This window comes from Andrena cerasifolii, chromosome 6 (assembly GCF_050908995.1).
Source record: "Andrena cerasifolii isolate SP2316 chromosome 6, iyAndCera1_principal, whole genome shotgun sequence".
NCBI classification, from domain to species: domain Eukaryota; kingdom Metazoa; phylum Arthropoda; class Insecta; order Hymenoptera; family Andrenidae; genus Andrena; species Andrena cerasifolii.
Genome location: NC_135123.1, coordinates 4,636,956 through 4,662,799, shown reverse-complemented (window position 1 = coordinate 4,662,799; position 25,844 = coordinate 4,636,956). Strand labels below are relative to the sequence as shown.

The 25,844-nt window shown below is 43.0% G+C and overlaps 2 protein-coding genes across 2 annotated transcripts in view; both read right to left on the bottom strand.

Annotated features, from left to right (window-relative positions):
* Positions 1-25,844, bottom strand: part of LOC143369799 (furin-like) — a 431,604-nt gene that overhangs the window by 150,299 nt on the left and 255,461 nt on the right. The window lies entirely within an intron of this gene.
* LOC143369991 (chymotrypsin inhibitor-like) lies at positions 18,903-19,667 on the bottom strand. The gene is made up of 3 exons (XM_076814557.1): positions 19,510-19,667; positions 19,205-19,359; positions 18,903-19,108 (listed from the first exon to the last, which is right to left on the bottom strand). The coding sequence occupies exons 1-3, from the start codon at positions 19,562-19,564 to the stop codon at positions 19,019-19,021; spliced, it is 300 nt and encodes a 99-aa protein (XP_076670672.1). The 5' UTR covers positions 19,565-19,667; the 3' UTR covers positions 18,903-19,018.

The following is a 25,844-nucleotide window of genomic DNA, read 5'->3' as shown; positions in this document are numbered from 1 at the left end:
CTCCTTCATTATGCAATACAGTCTTTCTAACTCAGATGTCGAGCTGAAATTTTATTTTAGTAAAAATGGTAAAAAGCACGTTGTAAGGGTGGTATTGCCACTGGTCTTCTTTCGCGCGTACAATGACGCAATTTCGTAGATAATTTCACGTCTGTGGGGCTTGGGATTTGCAAAATTTTCGCGGAAACCATTTAATAACGCAACGCGCAGTGCGCTGTCGCGAGGAAACCGCGCTTTGTCCTTTGAGACAGGCTCTTCTAATCGCGTACCAAAATTTACATTTAAACGCGATGAAACGAACCGAAACGAAGGGGCCCGCAGCCGCAGATGGAGATTGAACGGGATTGGGCAACGCGATCAGTTTAACGGTGCCGCGCCACTGGGAACGGTTTTGGTCAGTAGGAGTTATTACCAAATTCCTCGGAAGGTGTCTCGACTTTTTCGGGCGGGTTTTCACGACCAGTATCCTCGATTGCGTTCCGATCGATCCGTCAACGTCTTTCGTAACGCTGCAGTTTTTTTTTTTTTTTTCGCGCTCGCCTGCCAATTTCGACGTAGATTGCATTTTATGGCAGTGCCGCTCGCCCGGCGAAATTCGGGCAATTAGGGAGATGGGAGTGTGTAAAATTTAAAAGCAATAAAAGCAGAATTGCTTCATCGGTGTAATCAAATTTTTCCGGCGCGCTCGCATTTTCCTCGTTTTTCTTCCCGCGGAGGAACGTTAAAGTTTTTTTCTTTGACCTTCGTTTTACAGGCAGTTCCAGGATTTCCGAGCCAGGCAATGCTGGTATGTTCTGTGATTAAAAATATTAAAAACAATGATATTATGTAAACGACGTGATTCCGTTACATCGTTATTATTCGGCACTACCTGTTGCCTTCACCTGTCAAATACCACTGCGCCTTCCAATTTCACAATAGATGAAAAATAGTGGCTACGCTCGAAACTAATTTAGGTACATCAATTGGAAGGTTCGCTGAAACTCCGACAACTTCTGACTAACCCACGTTTTTGGAGAGGGGTGATAAAGCAATTTAGCCTTCTGACGTTTATAAAATTTCTGAAGAGCTCTAATTAGGGTAGATGTCCCAATTACTGTCAGTTTAATTATTTTACTTAATAGTGAAATAATGCTTGCAAAATCGTAAAGGAAAAAATTGTAATAAATAAATAATAAATAAACATTGCATACTTATATTTATAAATTAATATTAAAATGCGAATTTATCATTAGCGTGTCAAAAATGCCACTGGCGTAATTAGAGAATAAGAGAAAAGTGTAGTGGTAAAAATGAGTTGTAATTTTACCGTTCACCCCATATTTGCTGCAATAAATGAGTTATTAATATAGTTAAGAGTTATTGTAATAATATAAACGCATAAAAGTAGTGACTTTTATTGATAGTTTGTAATAATTAGGGGTGGCAGCATTGGGGACAATGTTTTTCTGGTCTGTCCACATTACTGTCGTCAGTAATCGGTACGACATGGTATGACATAACGTGTTATGCACGTGTAACTGCCATGCGTAACCTGAATCTACGTCCGCACTTATTATTGCTTGTGTTGCTTGTAAGATTTATATACAATTACCCAATTCTTGGCTTTGTAATTTATTTCATTGTTTTGCTTACCTATTTAATATTTTTAACATTTATAATAAGGACCATCAGTTATCTGGTCACAGTCAATAGGACTGGCAGTTATTGGGGCATGTTTGTGGCAGTTATACGGACACGACGATTTTTTAAGTGACAGTTTTAGGGACATTGCACTTCCTTATACATTTTCAATTAATTAGCAAATAACACATATTATTTATTATATGAAAAAAAATTTCTTAGATAAAACAGATATTAGGCATTCTTATGCTGCAAATTGGAATGATTTGGGGGTTAAATAACTTCTGAAATAATTAACGAAAGTTACGGGCTGAGCTTAAGGTGGCAGTAATTGGGACATCTACCCTAGATAAAACCGTAATTGTAATCTCTTCGCCCCAGCCCCCACCTTCTCCGGCACAAGCGTTTGTTTCAGAATTCACTTCTGTTCGCAATTGTACTGTTGGATGCAAGAAAGGCACACTCAGGCCCTTTTGGCATAAAACTCATAATTAGATTCCTCATTCTTTTCTACATATGCTCTCTAGATTTCATTGCCGTGTCTTTAAAATTGACACAGCTATGGTTAATTTTGTGAATCGATGTTGACCAACGGACCTTGACTCGTACCTAAGCCAAACATACATCAACCTGAACATGACACGATCTATGACTATTTTTATGACTATATTTTTTCAATGATCTATGTTCTTTTTAAATATTAAATAAATAATAAAGAATAATGTTAAAATAACATTTTTTTCTACATTTCTACATTTTATGCAAGAAGGGCCTGAGAGAGCTATAATTAAAATTAATTTCGCTGATTAATTTATTACATAATTTCGATTGTAATAATGCAACTGCAAAGGAGATGCGTATATCAAATTTTTAAATATTATAGACAGTTTTACAACAACTTCACTATGTATAAAAACATATCTAACTTCGTAATGTTCACAGTTACTTTTATTGAAACTGAATTTTCACACTGAGGCCCTTCTTGCATCCAACAGTATAATTACACATTGCACTGTCCAACAGCTATTTTTGTCTGTAAGATTCAATAGCCGTTTCTTACAGATTTTTGTGCGCTGAAAACGAATCCGCAAACCGTTTGTCGCCATCACTCTCAGTTTCCGAGAAATTCGATTTTGAAAAAAACCTGAAAATTTTCAATTTTGAACATCTTTTGTGTCGAAACAATAATAGTTATTCGGTTGCGTGTTAGTCAAATTATTCTATAAACCCTCCCGAATACAACGATATAAGTTTTTAGAGCATTACGAACATTTAAATATGTTTAAACAATGATTAAAGGGAAAGAACACCCCAAATGCACCAATTTTTGAGATATCTTTAAATATATTTCCAAAACTAAGGGTCTAAGAGAAAATTGAACTACTCCACGCGATGCAGCAGATATTTTTCCTTCGGAAAGCATCAACAGAAGTGGTAAGACACATTTTGTTTTTAATACAGAAGCGAATAGTTTGGCAAAACGTGCGGCGTCAACAGTGGTAGTCAACTGCGACGCGCGAGCCACTGCCGCTCGTTTTGCCAAATTATTTCGCTTCTGTATTGAAAACAAAACGTGACTTACCACTTCTCTTCATGGTTTCCGAAGGAAAAATTTCTGCTGCATCGCGTGGCGCAGTCAGATTTTCTCCTAGACCCTTTGTTTTTAAAATATAGCAAGATATATGCAAAAATTGGTGCATTTCGGGTGTCCTTTTCCCTTTGATCGTTGTCTAAACATACTTAAATGCTTCTAATTCAACAACAACTTATATCGTTCTGTTCGCGAGAGTTCATAGAATAATTTGATAGACCATGCAACCGAATAACTATTATTATTTCAACACAAAAGCTGTTCAAAGTTGAAAATTTGCATTTTTTTTTCAAAATCGAATTTCTCGAAAACTGAGTGTGATGGCGATAAACGGTTTACGGATTCGTTTTCAGCGCACAAAAGTCTATAAGAAGCGGCTATTGAAAGTTGCAGAACAGAAAAAAAGTTCAATTTCGTTGGACAGTGTTGTTCAGAAATTCTGTAGCTGCAATTAAACTTATGAGCGATAGATAATCACATGTAATTACTAAGAGAGTCTTATGTAGTAATAAGCGTGCAGCAAAGAAAGGGCTCGACATTTAGACGTATAACGGAGAAGGGTAGATAGGGTGGGATTTGGACGAATTAGGATGACCATTAGCGGAATGCTATAAGAGATTACTGTGCTACGAATGCGCTGAACACGGATACGTAAGCAAACAAGTAGATAGGGGTTTGTAAAGCAGGTAGCAGAGACGAAAGATTCACCTCTGCTTCATACACGTAGTCACAGTGATTCCACAAAAAGGGGAGAGATATGATTAGATTTGCCTGCACGATACGGGGAACGAAGACAGGAGTTTTGTACACGCGAAATGCAAGGGACAGAACGAGACGGATGTTGCCCATCTCCGTTTACAGGCACCACGAAAATTTTCGTGCCGACCTTCGTGTTACGAAAATTGGCCGTGTCTTCGGGGGAATTACATTCATCCATCTCTCGAGGCTAATTATCCGTTTAATCGAAAGCACCCTCGGGGTCTGCCGCAAAACCTTTCGCCACTTAGAACAATCCCCTCTATCCCGCTCCTCGAGACGTCTTCCGTGATTCTCCCCTTTTGTGTTTGCGGAACGAGGAGACGGCGGTTGAGCGAACTTCACCGCTCGATTTGTACTAGAGTGGATTTAGAGGAAATAAATGAAAGTGCGAGCACTTAACCGTAACGAGGCAGTATTTATGAATTCGATCGTTCGCGAAGTGTAAACCGGGGATGAATGCCGTTCTGGACTCCAAGCTGCAGATGGAAGCGCGCGCAAAATCGAGAACGGTAAAAAGCGTTCTGTGAAGTCGTAATTTTGCATCCTCATCTTGTAAATTGACTCTCGTAAACTGACGCAGACTTGAATATTTACTACTTTGCTAGCACTGCTAACTTCAAAGATAAACATGCGGAGAATCGGGGATTTTCTGAACAGTTAACGATGGAACAGCAATGTATTATAGAGCATAGTTCCAGGTTCGGTTGTATTTTCCGGGGATCCAAAATAACAGGCATTTTTTTTAAAAAAAATGGAAGATGTCATTAAATAGAAATGAATTTTTATTTCAATGGAAGCCAGTTGTAATTAAAGCTCAAAGAAATAAGGGGACTAGCGCTCGAAAATGTGAAAAAGTATTGTCCAAAAGCTAAGAAATATTGGAAAATTAAATTTTAAACTGTATTTTTAAGAATGTAGTGTTGTAAAGCTCGTCACGACACACATTTTTTCTATTTGCAGTTTGTTTATCGAATCATTACTATTCGAGCTAAAAATTATAAACAAAAAATTTTTTATCGTCCAAAATCATTATTTCTGTAAACATAAATTGCGATAACTTGAGGAAATATTAAGGGATCGTTATGAAACTTAAAACATACCTTCAGAAAACTCTAGCAAAGCCGTAATATGTATGTACAAAAACCTTATGTTAACAAATGTAATAATATTTTATTAAAAAGTAATACTGGACATAACCAATGTTTTTCAACGTTCGCCGTTAAAAAGTATCGAGGCAATTTTGAGGTATATATAACTTGCAGCGACAAAGTTTTTCCTGAATATACAAGGAAGATTTTCACCAAATTTCACACTGATTGATAAATAATTGTAGAGGATATGACGATATATATAAATCTCGCGCGCCACCAACAGTCAGCGGCCGCGTATAATGCGCTACTTAACAGTCTTAGCACTCGCGTTGGCCGTTGGTGCCGCGTGGGATTTATATATAGCGTTATATTTTCTACAATTATTTATTAATCAGTGTGAAAATTAATTATGAAAATTAATAATTGAATATTAATTACCAGTAACATTAATAAGAGAAAATGATCCTTTAGTATGCCTTCACAGAAATGCGAAAAAAAATATATAATTGATCAGGTAGCTAAATTTTATCTAAGCCAATAATAAGGTAGATAAACTAACTTACAAAAATTACTTTACTTTTATTTAAATAATGTGTATTTGTATTTTTTATATGAATCGCGTCTTAAAGGGATCGTTTTAGACACCTTTCTTTCCCCTACTCGTAACCAAAATTAAAGTTCAGTCATCGATAATGGTTACTTAGTAGCCAAAAAAAATATAATCATCCATAATGGTTAGTCATAACCAATATCATTTAATTAAAGATATTAAATCTTATATAATAACTTTTAAATTTTGTCATATAACAGTTATGATGTCTGATATTTTCAATCTTCAATTATTTTCTTATTTAAACCTGCTAAAGTGTTATATTTTGAACACATATATTTTTATTCTTGCAAACGCTTGTTGGCAAAATTAATAAATGGTAGATAAACTTGGGACTAAAGTAAATTCACGTAAAAATTATATTTTTATTGGGAGATGGGTTTTTAAGTGAAGTTCTATTTGAATAATGATTTAAATAAAGGCTTGTCCAAATACAGAGTGCCTAATTTTCTCAAAAAATTTCAATTCTCCGCTCCCATTTTCCAATATTTTTGTACCATTATTTGCAAGAGAAACACGGTTTGTTCTTCTTCTTTCTAGGAAGAAAGCACGCACCAGCTCTTCCAGTTGGACTCTCCTTGATTGAGAAATTTCTCGAACTGGATACTACCACGAAGATCGCAGAACGTGACTTCCAATGAATGGAAGACAGTGGAACGTTGCTACCTTCCGATTCGAGTTAATATAATTGTGTAATTAAGAGGGATTTCGGTAAACGGAAATTCTACCTCGTGAACTTTTCGTAACTCCAACCGAACGACTACTTGTTCTCTTGATATCCAGTACGTAGCGCCGGAAGAACACTTGCCCGCGAAACTTTGTAATTCGATTCTGTCTAGAATTTAACCCGACAGCAGCTTTAAACGGAACTACAAAAAGCGCGGTATATACATATTTAAATCCAACATCAATTTGTGCTCTTTACGTTGCAATCGCATATAAAATTGTCCACAATCTATGCTTACAATGAACATAAGGGATCAAAAAATAATGTTCATGCACCCCGGTCCCTGATTTCAAGTAGCAATAATTATTCATATACGACATTAAATTAAGAATTGAACTGAAGTTTCGGGAAATATGTATTTTATTGGGAATAAATAACTCGGTGAATAATGTACAAGAATTGTCTGCGTGGAATAGCATTATATCTAGAAGAAAAATTATGATACTTCATCTCTATTTCAGCCATGACCGGTCAGACGACTCGTGGTTCCGCGAACTGGCTCGGCTCGTCTAGCTCGTCCAGGTGAAATCTGACGGCACGTGGATGGGCGAGTCGAGCCATCTCGCAAGACTCGCGAATCGGCGATCCATGTGCGTTCTCACCGCGCGGGTTTCGGAGGGATGGCTCGGCTCGCCTAGGCTCGTTCAGGCTCACGAGTCGGCGAGCCATGAACGTTCTGACGGCGCGTGGGTTCGGCGAGTCTCGTGATAAGCTCGTCCAGGCTCGTCCAGGCTCGCGAATCGGCAATCCATGAGCGTTCTCAGGGCGCGGGACTCGGCGAGATGGCTAGGCTCGCCTAGGCTCGTCCAGACTCACGAGTCGGCGAGCCATGAGTGTTCTGACGGCGCGTGGTTTCGGCGAGTCTCGTGCCAGGCTCGCCCAGGCTCTTCCAGGCTCTTCCAGGCTCTTCCAGGCTCTTCCAGGCTCTTCCAGGCTCGCTCAGGCTCGTCTAGGCTCGCCCAGGCTCGTCCAGGCTCGTCCAGGCTTGTCCAGGCTCACTAGTCGGCGAGCCATGAGCATTCTGACGGCGCGTGGGTTCGGCGAGTCTCGTGCCAGGCTCGCCCAGGCTCTTCCAGGCTCGCCCAGCCTCTTCCAGGCTCTTCCAGGCTCTTCCAGGCTCGCCCGGGCTCGCTCAGGCTCGTCTAGGCTCGCCCAGGCTCGCCCAGGCTCGTCCAGGCTCACGACTCGGCGAGCCATGAGCGTTCTGACGGCGCGTGGGTTCGGCGAGTCTCGTGCCAGGCTCTTCCAGGTTCGTACAGGCTCATCCAGGCTCGCCCAGGCTCTTCCAGGCTCGTCCAGGTTCTTTCAGGCTCTTCCAGGCTCTTCCAGGCTCGCCCAGGCTCTTCCAGACTCGCCCGGGCTCGCTCAGGCTCGTCTAGGCTCGCCCAGGCTCGTCCAGGCTCGCGAATCGGCGATCCATGAGCGTTCTCAGGGCACGCGACTCGGCGAGATGGCTAGGCTCGCCTAGGCTCGTCCAGGCTCGCGAGTCGGCGAGCCGTGAGCGTTCTGACGGCTTGTGGGCTCGACGAGTCTCGTGGCGTCAGATATCACATTTAAGGCGGCTTGGCGAGCCTGCGCGAGCCGAGCCATGACCGATCAGACGGCGCGTGGATCGTCGATCCACGAGCCGTCTAATTTCACCTTCAGAGAGCCGACTGTGTATGAGCACGGCATGAACATCGATACGCAAAAGCCTGCTGTAATAAATTTGCCACCTGTTCGCAATTGAAAGTTTCTCTTCATCCTCCCACAGAAAATTCGCTCTCCTACTGCGACAAATTTAATAATTAATTTTTAGTAGGTCCACAGATCCAGTGAACATGAGCGATACTGTAATTGCGTAGGAAATACGCAAAATGTATTATATGCGTCAAGTGTTTAGTAGAACCGTAGAGGCACCCAGCAGAGAATAACAAAATCGGGACGAATCTTCGTCAGCGAAGTTTTCCAAAGATCAATAGCCCGAGTTGAAAAGAAGAACGACGAGGTAGCCAGGGCCGATGTTATCCGGCCTGAACGAAATCAATGGAAAATTCTTCGCCCTTACGTCTTCGCGAAGACTTCGCGATCCCCCTTGGACAGTTGCCGTCAGAGGCCGTTTCAGGAGATCATAAACTTTTTCATAAGTTTAATCGAGTTGCTCGATCGATCCCATCTTTCCGTTTTGACGGCGCGCGATTAAACAACAAAACGCCACTTGGGGGTGGAACTTCAGCCGTCCGGATTAGTGGATAATGCTTTACGAGCAATGAGCCGTCTCGACCCCCCCCCCCCCTCCCGACGAGAACTATAGATTTAGCCAGCCGGCGGAGAGTCGTTTGGAGAGAGAGGATTTCAGTCGTTCCATGGGAAAGCGCACGCTTCCTCTACGAAATATACTCTACGTAATTTTCCTATTACGGTTACGTTTTATGGGGACACGTGACGCGCTGTTCCAGGAACTCACGTTTACTAATTCCTTTCTTCGTTATTTACCACTGTTGCGATCTAAATTGTACAGGGTGGGGGCAAGCGCGTAGAAAAATCAGAATTAGAGCAATTCTCCGTAGGTACCAATGAGCAAAAGGTTGTGCGTACATGAGCTATGCATTCGTGGACAAATTAGTTATGTAATGGCCATGTAGTCTTCGAAATGGGTAATAAATGAATACACGACTTTTTGCATTGCCTCCCAATACGGATGTATTTATAAGGAAACGTGAGAATACAGTAACGATGGTTGTAGACTAAGTTCTGTTAAGGTACGTATACACGACGACACTTTTGTGTCTAGATCAAGTGTACACTCAAAAAAATTTCCGGAAGATTGGAAACTGCCTAGAGCAGTCCGCGACACTGAGTTTGATCTATCGTCGCGGGAGTTGCAGCTAGAGCTAAACTGAAGACACTGCAACTAGCTCTAGCTAGGCACAAAAGGCACTTGATCTAGACACAAAAGTGTCGTCGTGCGTACGTACCTTTAAAGATTTACAAGATATTTCGGGGACTGATTGTTATACACCTACGACTAAAAATCACCCTGTTACTTTGCAAAAGGCTGGCCATACTTAGTCCAGAATATTTGGACTCCTCCGGGCTACTGGGGAGTAAACCTCACCATTACCATTTCATGCGCTTTTGTTCCGCCCGATTGTTTGTTTTGAAAGCAGGAAGCGCTACAGTATCAGGCCTGCGAGATGAACATCTGTGGAAGAGTGAATATGGAGAAGACAGAGGAAGGCAATTAAATTCAATTGGTGGCACGAAGAGGCAAAGGTTCTATCGAAAAAGCAACTCTACCCGCATATCTGAAAAGAGTAATGTCACGTACAGTTGAGAAGCTGAGAAGGTTAAATTAAAAGGCCCATACATTTTACGCCTGTTTAAAAATTTAGAACGGACTTCTGACGGGTTGACTGACGGTTTAATACAGAATTCCTCTTCTCACTCACTCTGCTTATATGTTTAACTAGTTCTTTAACTTTGTAATTTTTATTGGCTTACATTTCGTGCTTCTTTCCCTGGGGGAGTCTGTATTGCAGATTGAGTTTCTTGAACCTAGCTGGTTCATTAGGAACACAGCATTGTTTCGTTAGGAACATTGATATTTGCGAAAGGAAATGGCTGGACTCTGGTAAACAGATGCCCTGAGACATATACTTTTCTCACGGATGTTAAGCAAGCATTCCATTTAAGAACGGAACAATACTACATATTCCCGTCACGCGATATACTGATTATAAGTACGGATGAATCTACTCCCAGATCATTGACGAAACATACGCGTTTCTATTTCACACCGTTTCCTTTTTATTTCACTCGTTCCTCTCGTCAGATATTCGGGACAGCCAAAGAGAAAATGAATGGAGCAGCTTCGCTATTGTTAACGCAATTTTTCTGTGAGCGTAATATTATTTGTCTCAGCTCGCATTCACCTTTCAGTGTGCTTTAGAAGGAGCTCTTTTCTTTCTGATTGAGTATAAAATCTAATTTTGATCTCAAAGTTAGTAAGTTTGTTTTGAAACTATCGCAAATACTTTTCGCCCTGTTTTATACCCGTTTTCTATTTCAACAAAGACGATCTAGAGGTCTACCGAAGGGTAGTCAGCATACGATATGCAGTCACCGAGGTCCGACAGTGTTTCCCGTTCCATCGCGGTTAGTACCAATTCACGTCAATTGAATTTCCTTAGAACGATTGAGCGATCGAGTATCGAGAAAAGTAAAGTCGAACAAAACAAATGGATCCCCGATTCGCTTCGGCGAGTGACACGTAGGCTTGCCTCTGCCGCCGCCGTTTTACCTTCCGTGCATACGAATGTAAAGTAGGAACCACAGTGTTCTGCAGCACTAATTACTAGTAGCTGTAGAACCAAACTCGTAGTCTCCTCCTCCACGTCATAGCACGGTTCGCTGTGCACGTATATACGTATAATTTTGGGCCAAACGCGTGAATGGAAAGGCAAAGGCTGCCTGGCCCTGTGTAGGCGTCAAATCTCGCTGGAAGACGGATTCGCGTCTGACGTTGGTATTAATTCCCTTTGTGCAAATTGCGGTCTGTGTAGCATCCAGATGGAATATCCAGCTCGCGGAAATGGCGGAATGATAGAATATCCCGTTACATCGTAACAAATTCGAGTCATTCATTGTAATATTCCTCAGAGGCTCCTTCTCATCTTTCAATCCGTTGTGAAATTTACAGAACTGGGAAGGCGAATTTTATATAGCAATGTGAGGGATAAAGAATCAGCCGATCGGATTGCTATCCAGGAGATCCAGATTAACGACGAATTATTCTACTTCCAGGTGTCTGACACTCTACCGGAGCGCCATCTAGCTGCCTACTAAAGCTCAGCTGATCCCTACTTCGGGCCATGCTCTCTGGCTGCCTCCTACGCAAATTTTAATCTCTCTTCTTCAACAACACTTGAGATATCGGAGGATACGGAAATAGCAAACGGATTATAAACTATTAACAAACACGATTATAAACTATTGCCAAAGTTTGTTAGCATCAGCATTAGGGAATGTATAAAACGATTGTAATGTATCGTAAATCTCTTTATTCTACTATTTAAGTTAAGTGCTTATGGTATAACTGATGGCTTATTGGCTTGTTCTCTTGAAGCTGTCATAAATAATGATGGAAAATATATATTTTGAACTAACAAGGGGAGGACACCATGTGGTAGACACCGATTTTGATGAGCCTTGGCACGATGGATCTATGTCGAAAATAAGTAAATAGGTGTCCGAGCGTTTCTGCCAATGGGCTTTAATAATAGAGATATGTAAATTATTAAAAATTTCATAGTGGCCGTGGGGTTTTAGTGGGTAAAAATCCCCCAGTTACCCTGGCGCCTGCGGGGGATTTCCCTCCGAAGGAGCCGGGGTGCCTTTTGACAATTTCCCCAAGTTGAAAAAAAAAATTATAAAAAAGTAATTTATAAAAATTTTTTTTTTTAAATTTATAAAGTTTTTTTTAACGTGGAGACATCTTCAAAAGGCACCCCAACGCCTCCAGAAGAACTAAAACCCCACGGCCACTGTGAAATTTTTAATAACTTCCATGTAAATATCTCTATTATTAAGGCCTATTGGTGGAAACGCTTGGACACGTATTTACTTATATTCGACATAGATCCAAACTCGGTGTCTACCACATGGTGTCCTCCCCTTGTAAGTATAAGCTATTTTAAAAAATCGAATTTGTAAAAGACGTACTCTAGCGGACAGAACTTGTGCTGCAACCTAATATTTTACTGTTATCATTATATTGTATATTCGTATTTATAATTTGAATTTTAACTACAATTATTTTTAAAAAGAAATTTCTATTTACACTGCCTACTATACCACTATTTAGTCTGCGCTTACTTACACACTGCTAATCTTCATTCCAAATGTCTGCTACAGCAAAAATGAAATACACGTAATGTAACGTTATGCCCGTGCCAGTGGAAGGGTTAATCATTCCTTTCAGGTATGCGAGGAACCTTTCAACACTTGCGAAACAATCTTGTCCACATTGTAAAGGCAGTTTAATTACATGCCCCTAACAGTCGTGCTGCTCCGAAAGGATCAAGTGGCTTCACGTTAGTCTCCATTCTACGGATCCAAGGGAATGCGAGACAAGGGATTCCACCGAAAGGTGTAGCGGCTTGCTGTGGAATAGGCACGCTGCAAGTTTTAGCAAATGTAACTAGGGGAAACGGTTTACGACCAGTGGAAGAGTCACGTTAACGTTCCGTACCCACGCAATCCCGCTGTCCAGGTTCCTTGTCAAAAATAACAAGCGTTCGAGTCACGTCGAGTCTCCAGGAACTTTGACGTGAAATAAACGGACGGATAAGTGGCGAATTAAAGTCGTCAAAGTTACACTTTCGTCGTCCTTGCCGCTGGAACGCGGAAAATATCAACGTCAATCCGGTGCAAAATGTTAACCACTATAAGAAAAGGTATAAGCACCACAGGTACGCGAACGCGTTGAATTATTCACTCTAAAGCCTGGCGCATACAGTATCGACTATTCCATCCCCAAAACTGTTCAATCAAATCAGACACTGACCACGATTTCTCATTGATGAAACAGGTTAACTGACAATCAGCAATAATCGAGCACGTTTCGCGCAATATCGGAAACAACGGGTGTCGGATTTCTTCGATCAGCTAAATCCTGCTGTTATTTTATGATACCTCTTGTACGCGCAACTGTGGTTATGTGCACGCGAAAGACTGTACTCGCATTAATTGAATTAATGAAAGATAAACTTTATTAGATTCAACTATTATAAACATGCCCGTAGACGAAACGATCATCCGTCCACCATGGCACCTGGATGCAGGGTTGCCAGGCGTACTGAATAAATGCGTGCTGGTGTATATGACGGCGTACGTATCTTCTCTTTGGTCGTACGGTGTAGGAGAAGGGGAACACTTATATTTGGTTGGTGACGCCGTGACGTCATACCAATGCTAAGCCAATCCAAACCAAGTGACGTCATATATACCAATACGGCGTACCGGACTGCCTCGCAACCCTGCGTGGATGCAGACACACGTTCGACACACGACGCAGCGCTTTTTATTGCAGTGCTTCGTTATTGCTGAGCCCTTTACGAGTATTTAAAAAAAAAAATTATTGAAATCGGTCACGATTTGCGCTGGCGGCTGACTTTTGCGCAAAATCTCACACCGTCTAGATCAGGCCTGTCCAGGGACTTGCTCGCACGAGCAACCGCGAGTTGCTCTTCGCTCTTGAAGGCACCAAGCCAGGCTCTTCGTGCCCCTTAAGAGCGAAAGGTCCCAATGGTGGGGCACAACCGTCGCTCTTGCCTTCGCTCGCAACCACCCGGCGGTTGTTCTTCAAAGGCAAGAGCAAAAGTTGGACGGGCCTAGATGGTGCGGGATTACGACCCGGTTGTTCGGTGCTTCGGTAGTACATACCTGCCGCACGGACGAGACCGACTGTCGACCAGATGACGCGACCTTTGCCTATTGTCTAATTCTTAGGTGTCGAAAATATTCGAATGCTAGAAAATATTAAACAATGGAAGCCATAAGGCGAAACGCGTACACGGTTGCAGAAGATACTGATGCTAAAAGATATTGGTGCTGAGTAATTCTTGAAGTTTAAGAAATAAAGTATAAATTCCGTTTCTAACAACCCTCTAAACTTAATCAATCCTGCATGGATTATACACTCGTACATTTTAAACATTGTGTATTCATTTGATCTGAACATGTATTGCCTGTAAGTAGATTCACATATCACTGACTCGCCTTAAGTGACTGTCTAGTCTAGGCTAGACTGTCTTATTTCACTACTAACCCGCTCGTAGCGGGTTAACCCGGTTACTTCGGTTCTTTCTAGAATTTAAGAACCGTTCCCTCGAGGTTAGTGTGGGTTACAGAAACCTTCCTTGGTTAACCGGGTAAGGTTTAGGGTTACGCGGCGGTTCGGATCCCTGCTCTCGCACGACGTAGAAATTTTCCTTGGAAAAAGTCTGATTGGCACGATATTCGTGTAGGCAGAAAGCAAAACTTACTGCAGGAACTTATCCTATTAGGAGCATTCTTGGCACTCGAAGAAGCGGCCTATCAAGCGCAATTTCGAGAGGGGTCACGGTTCGCGAAAGTTCAAAATCTCGATCTAACTTTATGAAGTGCGGCGCCAGCCTCGCGGCAGCTCGTGCCAGTAGCATCACGTTCGACGGCGGCCGACCCAGGGAGAACCTCTGCCCCTAATTTTATCGTCTCCCATTCAAACCTGCCGGGACGATTCGCTGCTACTCGTAAAAACGCTTTACGTTCGTTACAAGTTGATACCGCCATAGAAGATTTCATCGAAAGCAATCGAGTTTAATGGATGCCCGCAACGATTACGCTGTCGCGAGAGCTGGTCCTCACCGCAAACGCGATACATGAGCGTAATCTCTTCTGTGCTCGATTTTGCACCCCTTTGTCCGTTACGAATTCATCACTCTTGTTCCTCTTCCACTTAGGACTTACGTTTGGAAAGAAGGAAGAAAGAAGGGCGAAATAAGGACGATAGAACATTGGGAAGAAAATAGGTTCAACACGTGGAGAGACAAAAATAGGGTACATGTGGATGTCTTAACACGGTTGCGACAACTAAATAGACATTTACACAATCGTTCGCCAGAGACTATGTTATATTTTAAGTTGTATGTGTTATTTAGTACAGTATTCAGTTCTAATTCAGTAGACAAGAACGTAGGAAAGATTTTAAATGGGCATTTTTAGCCTCCCCTAGACTATATGATTGCCAATTTATAAAAAAGTGGAGCTCGTTTATTTTATTAATGGAAAATGGAAAATGACCGGTGTCACATATGTAATGTATGAGGTTATATTGATGTTCGCAAATAGCTATGTCGTTGTAGACTAACTGCAAAACGACTCACAAGTGCAGTCAGGCAACCCGGAAATTCAGAAAAATATGCAACTTTGTTTGCAAGTAGAGTAGCTCATTCGTAAGACAAACCTATCTCTTGTTGGTGCCATATTGCGATTAAGGGGGTGAAATCACCCTTTGAAAAAATGCAGAATTTTCTTTTTCGTGAAATATCTTTAGAACCGTGAGGGATATCGAAAAGAAGGTTAAACAAAAGTTGCGTCTTGTTTTATATCTACAAAACTGCGTAAAAATAATTATCGAAAAATCCATACTTTTCAAGTTACCCCGACCACCAATCCTTAATTCGATAATTACTTTTACGGAGTTTTGTAGATATAAAAAAGATGTACCTTTTGTTTAAACTTCTTTCCAATACTTCTCACCGTTCTCGAGATATTCCACGAAAAAGAAAATTCTGCACTTTTTTCAAGGGGTGTTTTCACCCCCCCCCCCCCCCCCACCCCTGAACCGCACTATGGCACCCACAAAAATAGGTTTGTCTTACGCATGAATTACTCTACTTGCACACAAAGCTGCATAATTTTCTTGTTAGTGTTAGCAGATACTGTGCCTACAGTTTTTTCAAACACTCCTATACTATTCATTTAAATGTTCCCGGCGCCATTAATTTGCCACCGGGAAGCGTTGTCCTGACACGCGCAAGATTATTAGGCGCGCACCTACGTCTGGTGATTAATTATTTAGCGACTTACGGTTGAAACAGTCGAAATTTGGTTTGTCCAGCCAGACAAAGTGACAGGTATGTCAGCGGCAGTAAAGCAGCGGATATGCTGGTTTAAATTCTCAACCTTGATCAAACATTTGCAGCTTCAAACTAGCTCCCTTTAACTGGGTTTTATACAGCTTTAAATTCTTCATCAGAATATGCATATTAAACACACCGCGGTCCCAAATGTATGCTAAAAAATAACAAAAATAGAACAAATCGAAGGAGTGGTAACTTTTTTGTCCGCTAGTGTACGACGTCAAGGCAAAGTGTTGATGGGTCTAAAAATGTCAGTATCTGACAACACATTTTCCTGTTTAAAGAATTAATAAAGTGACGTGGTGGATGGTTTATTAAATGGTTACAATCTCGAATAAAATTAATATTATTATATTACGATCCTGTCAGCATCAAGAAGTCCCTAGTAATACAAAAATGTCATATGGGATATTTTCAACTATACTAGCTCATAAAACTCTTAATTTTGCACCCTGTACATTAATTGCATAAGCATATTCTATCGGCAACATTTGTGGAGTCTATCGAAAAGACAATTTCCACAAACAAGACGTTGACGTCTCATCTTATTCCCACTTATCGGTCTTATGTCACCTATGCGAAACAGCTAACAAGCTTAACAAGAGTATCGCGAGCACGCAAATAGCATTAGCGACAGCTGATGGGTGTGAAGAACGATTGTTATCGACGGATCTATGGATCCGCCTTGTTACAGGGAGACGGAGGAAATACCGATCCCGCAATGAATACCATGCAGACAGGCCATGCTCAAGAGTGACATTTATGAGGGGGATTACGACAAGGCCGGGCTACATATTGGATAATTCGCAGTAAACTATTCCGTGGGTTCAGATGTATCCAGTAATGAGAATCACTCGACGTATGTAATGCACGATCGGCGAAACGATGAACTTCGATAAGCAGATTCGCGCATGCAGCCCTCTGGTGCGTTCGCTACGTAATCGACACGGATTCGCCTTGTGACATAAACTGCATTAATATCCCGAAAGGCAATATGCCTACAACGAGGGAATTAGCAAGAGAGAGAGAGCAGTTACGACAGTAACGGCTCCCTAAGCTTATTTCAACGATGTCGTCCCACATCATTTGCCTATCGAGTTTTTAGGAAAATCGGTGTCCCTCCTGGTCGCCTGGGTTGATGAAAGTATTTGCGCCTATCAATGGAAGTAGCCTACACGCACACGGATTATATTGCATGCAACTTCTTTTCACACACTGCACTACTTTACTGACGAAAGCATCGCTCAGCATTTTCTCCTGATTAAATTGCCAGCGTTCAATTTGTACGGTGAAATTTTCCACGCTGTGTATGTGAAGTATGTACATAGCTAGGTATGCATACAGTGTCGCCCGGAACCTGTGATTCAGTGTGCGATGATATTTATTCTGCGGCACTATCAACGATCTTTTTCGATGGTATCGCACCGTTCAATCGTCCATCCGCAATTCGAAGGCGGGACATCAATGACCGCGCGTGGGCTCTTTCATTCCGCCGGCGCGGTGTTCGGGAATGAAAGACGCGGAGGAATCGCGAACGTTCAAAAATTAAGACTGCCAATTGCCATTTCGGATACGGTATAAATTGCTGAGCGGGAAGCGTGACGATACAGCGGAGCAATTACACGGCGGAGGTGCCAGAGATAAAAGACCAGTAATATAAAAGTGCAGCGGGTTGCAGGCGGAAAGAGCGCGATACACGGGCAATTTGAAATTGTCTCGTTAGCGCATGGGTCTTTTCACACGAAACACTTTGATGGCGCGTGACTACTAACTGAGATATACAGGGTGCTTCGTAGTGTGTGAGAAGTATTGCAGGGGTGGATTCAGGACACAAAGCTAACAAAAAAAAAGTTCATATAAACGTTTGCCGTATCTGGCCTTGTTTCCGAGTTACAGCCGTTTCTGTCTTTGGTTTACAACATTACAACCCTGCAGTGGATAACGTTGGCATAGGGTAATGATACTTAATATCGCCTGGCAAGAGTTAAATCGCTGTTAACTGAATAATAATTGCTATTTTTGCATGCAATTTGTTTCAAAGTAAAGAGAAATCATTCGTGTTTCGTGTAGCGTAAGTTGGAATCGTTGAAACCTACAAATTTTTAATTAGGGCTCAAAAAACGTGAGACATGCAAAGTAGAGCTGTTACTTTTTAACCCGTCGGGTACCTAACCCGGACATTACCCGGGATAACTTCAAGCAATTGAATATAGTATTGTCTGTGATTGCTGTGGTATAGTCTGATGTTAGAACAAATGAAAATATGATAAAAACCGTAACCTACATTGAAGGAAATCTATTGTTCTTAAAACTCGACAGAAGATTTTTTTATGTATTATGTTCCAATCGCTTTCAGCGCTGGGGGCTAGCTGACAAGACATGCCGGTAGAAAATGATGTATAACTCCGCTATTTTAAAACTTCAAGTAATAAATAATGTATGAAAATAAAGTTAAAATGTATCCGAAGATCTTCTAAAACGATCTCGATATTTCACTAAAAAATTACCTGAGGAAACAAATTTTAAATTTATCCATTCTTTTAGGCCTACAAGGTACCCCCTTAAGACTTCATAAAGTAATAAACACAATACAAAAAAGGAAAAATATATGAATATTCACTAGTGCTTCGTAAATCACACGATCATTAGGGTATAGTCCCAAGGCTCAGCGAGTCTGTTGGCGAGCGCGAGTTGGCGGGGCGAAAGAATGGGAAGCCCAACCCGAGCCGCGCGAGCCCGATCTGATCAATCCCACGGGACGGAGCTCTGCGACTCGCCGAGCCACGCGCCTTTGCAGTTTACCATTTTCCACTCCATAAATAAACTAACTCGGATCTGCATTTAAACCATCATGTTTATTCCTGGTATTTTACACTACAAATACCCAAGCATAGGATCCTATAAAGTTGGGATAAATCAGAATATGTAGATAGATGTTGTGGAGCACTACGGTTAGCAATCAGCAGGGGCGACGCATTTATCCTGATCGTTTCGGACGAAACCCGCTTCGCACGAACACGCAGTTGTTGCACGTGAGCATTGCTGTAAAGGACCCGCCAGTATCGTGTCAATTAGTTAGTAGCAATAAGTTAGAGAATTCTGAATAGTTGATCATTGACGATCGTTTCGAACACTTACGACACTTTCCGGACACCTTTCAATAACCGGTACGAGTGCGGCTGGCATGCTCTTACACGTAGGTTCGCAATTTCTTCCACACAGTGTCATCGTTTCGTTCTCTGCGCAAGAATCGACTGCGTCTTTCCAGCTCACGCATATTTTGCGAATGCTCACTTGAAAAATAATTACGCGCTTGATTGTCGCCAAAAGTTTATGATGCACGTGTTAAGTTTTTGGAAGCAAGTTGAACCGTGTATAATACAATGAAACATTTATTGCTGCCAAACAATATCTGAATAGTTATGTACAATCTATAAACTTACAAGCAGGGGCCACTAATGCGACGAACAGGACTAGTGCGACGATATATCGAGACATGTTTGACTTTTCGATGCTGTTGCTTCGTTTCACTAGTTTCAAAGTTACTTCCGTTTGTGATGCCCGAGCTTCCTTTTTCCGCGGTTCTTATACTCCTCGTTTCATGCAAATTTGATATATACGATGTATAACGTTGCAAACCTGTTCTTTGGTGAAATGATTATGTCAAAGGTGTAAGGATAAATCGACTGTCAATTTGTACATACGCGGACGTGAATTTTATCATAGTAATGATGTACTGAGTTCTTAATATTTTTGCTAACCGAGCAACGCAGTTGCGAATAGGAATATACCACCCCGCCAGGTAAACTATTCTCTTGTTTCAATTGAAAGTATATTGGGTTGCTCTTCAAGGTCGCAGATATGTAAGAGTTTGATTGATGGAAAGGTTATAAATTTGCATTACCTTCATTGAATGATATAAATGCAACTGGATTGTGCAACCGGTTACAAAAGTGTAAAGAAGGAACAGAGTAATGATGAAAGGTTAAAAAGGCGTTTCATCTAATGTTCCTTTTTCGATTTGCCTCTTTCCCCTCCGTTCCTTCCTGCACGTGTTGCAAAACACGTGCCGATGGGAATTTCTTCCGATGCAATGCATAACGTGCAACCACGCGACCAAAGGAATTCGCGTGCGAGTCACAGCCGCGGGATCAACGGACGGCGACCATTAGCCATCCACCTTGATCCCAAAACAATGTATGTAAAAACCGACGCCCGAATGGCGGGGCTTTCTTTCTCTTGTTTCAAGTCAGTGTCAGTCAAGATCAATAAACACTTGTTAAAACCTACGATGAGTTCCAACTCTCTGACCGACCAAGGAGCCACTACCTTTCGGTTCATAGGGAGTATCCCGTGGCCGGCACTTTCGCCCGACCTATCGGAGCCGGAGGGACGACAGTAGTATAGTAAAGAGAGTTCTAACCCAAATTTCGGTTTTGCATTCAATACACGTTCAGGGTAGTACGATAGACGTTCAATACACGTTCAGAGTTCAGAGTGGTACGATAAACGTTCGATACACGTTCAGAGTTCAGGGTAGTACGATAGACGTTCAATACACGTTCAGAGTGGTACGATAGACGTTCGATACACGTTCAGAGTTCACAGTGGTACGATAGACGTTCAATACACGTTCAGAGTGGTACGATAGACGTTCAATGCACGTTCAGAGTGGTACGATAGACGTTCAATGCAGTTCAAAGTGGTACGATAGACGTTTAATATATGTTCAGAGTGGTACGATAGACGTTCAATACACGTTCAGAGTTCAGAGTGGTACGATAGACGTACAATACACCATACTACTTTTGACTAGCGCCATAGGTGTATTGAACGTCTATCGTGCCACTTTGAATGAGTATTGAACGTCTATTCTATCACTCTGAACGTGCATTGAACGTCTATCGTACCACTCTGAACGTGTATTGAACGTCTATCGTACTACCCTGAACTCTGAACGTGTATCGAACGTCTATCGTACCACTCTGAACGTGTATTGAACGTCTATCGTACCACTCCGAACGTGTATTGAACGCAAAACTCAAATTTTGGTTGGAACTCTCTTTACTATACTACTGACGATCCTACAGAGGACAGGCTACGGAATACGACGAGATTCTCCGGAAGAATCTCGCAGCCCCCTACCTCACATCACACGTTATCCTTTAACAACGTAACATTTGTGCCTTTGCACTCGCGTTACAGTAAAACAACCCCCATTATTTCAACCGCAGAGAGTGTTCCATAAAACGTGCGTATGATCTTAGGGATAAATTCAATTTGAAGGTTCATATAAAGGAGATGTAGATATAGGTAGTTCATGCTGTTTTAAATTCCATACTTTAGAAGTTATGTGACACGTCCTGTATTTTCGAGCCTCATTAATCTTGTTTACGAAGCGCATTACTATTATTATTAACGTTTCGGTCGTGCTATCTCAAACATTTGTCACCCATATTGTTCCGTCTTACGGGAACAAAGGGGGGTTCAGAGCGAGGCAGAAATTCAGCGACCCTTATTCCTAGGCAATTGCTTACCGTCGAAGTCTTGGGGAGCATTTGCCTGCCAGATGTTTAATAGGTGGCAATTCGGCATCGTGCTATTTTTTTGGACACTTCGACCGTCCTCGCTCTGGGAAAACCCGTTGATTGCTCTGTCAGCGGGTGGTGTACGGTAACTTCAAAACGGTACATACCGTCGACCACCGCTGACTCGCGGGACAATACGATCATAAACCGCGACCCCGGCGAGAGGCTCCGGCCGATCAACCCAGCGAGGTTTGTTAGCCAGATGTCCGGTTTTCCCTGCGCTACGTCACGAAGAAGGAGAGGATTCCTCCTCCATCACCGAAATCTTGGAGGGAAGGTTCCTCCTCTTCAAGCAAGGCTGAGCCAATCAGGCATTTTGGCGCCTCCCAAAAATCAGATGTCTTGTCCACCTTTGACATCGAAAAGGTGGACAAGACCAGAAGTCAACGAGCTCGGGAACAGTACGGTTCGGTGTTTTTGATGAGGTCAGCATTCGGACACATCAGCACAAGTAGAGCTAACTTCTCAGATCATCGTTCAGAACAGAATCGACACGTAATAATTTAAACAGTCACCCAATATTAATTTGGCGGGTGATACATCGTCCGGCTTATACGCGTACCAACCGGTGAATCGAGCCTTACACCCTCGAAAGCAAAATTCTATAATTTTCACGCGTGTGCCGTGCGAACATTTTGGTCCTTCGAGCCGGAGCCACGACCGTGGAAGTGCAGTGTGCAAAGACTTCTAAACTTCCTTCAAGTGTATTCCGAAATTCTACCACGGGCAGGAGAATTAATTCGGAACGGAAAGACGTCAACATCGTGGAAGCTGAACAGCCAGCCTTGAGGTGGACAACGCATTCGTCAACGGCGTCATCCGGTCCAGAGACGACTCCACCAGCACAAGGACTTTGGTTACGGTAAGCTCGTTATTGAGGAATTACCATTTAGTTAAGCACACGTGATCTATCCTTCCGTTAATTCCTATCGTATCCATTCCACTTCGCCTAAAATGTCGCAAGAAGACATCAACGCGCGTATTAACGGTTTGAAGATGAAACGGCGATCGTTCAAATCGCAAATCACTCACTTCAACAAGTACCTCGATTCGTATCAAGATTGTGAGAAGAATCGTGTCAAGCTTCGCGAACGCATCGAACGGCTTCGTAATCAGTTCGGAACCTTCAATAGTATTCAAGACGAACTGGCCCTCATTGAAGACTTCGATCAAGCGGAAGCCGAACGTGAGGAAATAACAGAACAATTTGACGACACATTGGCGACAGCAGTAGTCTTAATGAATAGTTTTGTAGCGTCCGTAAATCTTATTCCGCCACCGAACATCGAAAACGTATCACGAGATTCGCCCGCGCCGTCAGCCGCATCATCGTTTCCACTTTCGGTGAAATTACCCAAGATCGACCTCCAAAAGTTCGACGGTCGAATCGAAAAATGGGTCACGTTCAGGGATGGTTTCAAAACGACGATCCATGCAATACCCGGTCTCAGCAACATTCAAAAGCTGAATTATTTACGCGCTTCACTGTCCGGGAAGGCAGAATCTGCGATCGAGGCTTACACCATCACCGATGATAACTATGAGGCTGCATGGGATCACCTCTTAGAAATCTACGACAACAAACGCGCTCTCGTTTTGCGTCACGCCTCGCTTCTCGTCGACACACCCGCAATGCCAAACGATTCATCGGAATCGAACCGTGATTTGGCCAATCACATGCAGCTGCACATTCGGTCGCTGCAAGCACTCGGGAGATCGTGGGAGGACATCGCGAACGATCTTTTACTTAGCATCGCTGTGTCCAGTATGGCGGAGGACGCTCGAAAGGCATGGGAACGGACATTATCAGACATGGAGGTTCCGAAGATTGCGACCGTGTTTAAACATTTGCACATCGCCGCGCATCAGTGCGAAGAATACTCCACATCGCGCGGGAATGCAGGTCGGGACTTACCAGATGAACACCGGACGGATTCAGTAGCGCAACGCCGAAACGATACGTCAAACACCCATCGCGCGAAACCCGCTAGAGCACCGAAGTCGCCGCCATCTCCGCGGAAGACGCGACAAACATTTGCCACAAACCGATACCCGAATTGCAAGATTTGTCACGCGGATTCTCACGCCGCGTATCAATGTACACAATTTCTCGAATTGTCGATCGAAAAACGCATCGAAGCCGCGCGTAAGGCAAGACTTTGCATGAATTGTTTACGTTCGGATCACAAAACCGATGAGTGTAAGGCCGGAAAATGTCGCGTATGCAATAAGACACACAACACTAGGCTTCATTTAGACACACAAAATGAATCCTGACTAGAGTCATTCCGTAAAAAATCGCGAAAACGCAACGCTCGGAAACGTGACCGCCGAGAAACCGCCCTAGTCGCTAATGCATCGGCCGACGGTATCATGCCTACCGCGATCGTTCACGCGTTAGATCACGAGCAGAGACCGATCGAATGTCGAACGTTAGTCGACACATGCTCTGACGCGAATTACGTCACCGAAGAATTCGCGTCGAAATTACATCTTCAGTGCAAAAGGGCTTCCGTGGCCATCGAAGCGTTAAATGCACTAAATACCGTGACGAACAAACTAATTTCTACCACCATAAAGTCACGACTATCGGATTTTCAACGTCATCTTACATTTTTTGTGATACCACGGATTTCGCGACCTTTACCGGACACTCAAATCGATCGCACGAGGTTTAAGATTCCGGCAAATTTGAAATTAGCGGACCCGAATTTCCACCGCCCAGCATCCGTCGATATGCTGATAGGCACCGGCCCTTCGCTCGCGAGCTTTAGCGTTGGGCAAATCGATCTTTCCCCTCGTAACGGGCCTGATCTTATCCTACAAAAATCACAGCTAGGATGGATCATCGGGGGGAGCGTGTTGTCAACGTCGCCGCATATACAACGCAAAACGTTTGCAACCAGCGTCAATTTCGATCTTTCGAAATTTTGGGACATCGAAGAAGGACCACAGCAGCGATACCTATCATCCGAGGAACGCGACTGCGAAGATCACTTCACCGCCCACGTCCAACGGAACGAATCAGGACGCTATCTCGTCGCGCTACCGTTTAATCAGAAGAAGCAATCCATCGGAGATTCTCGTTCGCGAGCGTACAATCGGTTTCTTTCGTTAGAACGCAAGTTTCATCGTAACAAATCGCTGCAAAGAGAATATTCGTCCGTGATACAAGAATATATCTCGCTTGGTCATATGACTAAGGTGAAAACACGCGATTCAGACGGTTTTTACCTGCCACATCATGCGGTCATAAAACCCTCGAGCACGACTACAAAAGTTCGAGTGGTTTTCGACGGCTCCGCGAAATCGAGCAGCGGCCTATCTTTAAACGACGCACTAATGATCGGTCCGACCATCCAAGATGACATTTTTGCTTTGCTCCTGCGGTTTCGCATGTACGCATACGTGCTGACCGGAGACATCGAAAAAATGTACCGCCAATTCCTCATTAGACCAGAGGATCGTCGTTATCAACGCATTTTGTGGAGAGACGAACGGAACGAAATAGCGACATTCGAATTGAACACAGTCACGTTCGGACTGTCTTCAGCACCGTATCTCGCCATAAGATGTGTCCACCAGCTTGCGGACGACGAAGAGGATTCATTTCCAAGGGCGGCATCCATTTTGAAGCGGGACATGTACGTCGACGACCTTTTGACCGGGGCCGACACATACGCAGAAGCCAAGAATTTACGCGACGAGGTCATCGGCCTGCTTCAGCGAGGAGGACTCAACATCCGACAATGGGTCTCCAACGAACCGCGACTTCTCGATGGGTTGACGGAAGAACAGATCCATCCGAAATTCTTTGGCGATTCAACGGTCAAGACGCTCGGGGTATCATGGGACGCGCGAAACGATACGGTTACGTACACCGTCGACCCACACGTTATCACGAAGGTGACGAAACGGACGATTCTTTCCAGCATCGCGAGAATTTTCGATCCGTTAGGGTTACTCGCTCCGGTTACCGTCGTCGCGAAAATATTGATGCAACGTCTTTGGCATCTTAAACTGGACTGGGACGAGTCATTGCCAGCCAGCCTCCACACCGAGTGGATAACATTCGCGAACGATTTTAAACATCTCCATAATGTATCCTTCGGTCGAAACGTTACACAGCGCGCAACGCGTAGGATCGAACTTCACGGGTTCTGTGACGCGAGTGAACAGGCATATGGAGC

Excerpts from the sequence above, each read along its gene's own strand:
- LOC143369991 (XM_076814557.1), bottom strand. The coding sequence starts at position 19,564 with ATGTCTCGATATATCGTCGCACTAGTCCTGTTCGTCGCATTAGTGGCC. Across the intron at positions 19,360-19,509 it reads CGCATTAGTGGCCCCTGCTT|TGAGCATTCGCAAAATATGC; the intron begins GTAAGTTTATAG and ends TTATTTTTCAAG. Across the intron at positions 19,109-19,204 it reads AAAGGTGTCCGGAAAGTGTC|CAATGCTCACGTGCAACAAC; the intron begins GTAAGTGTTCGA and ends GGTCCTTTACAG.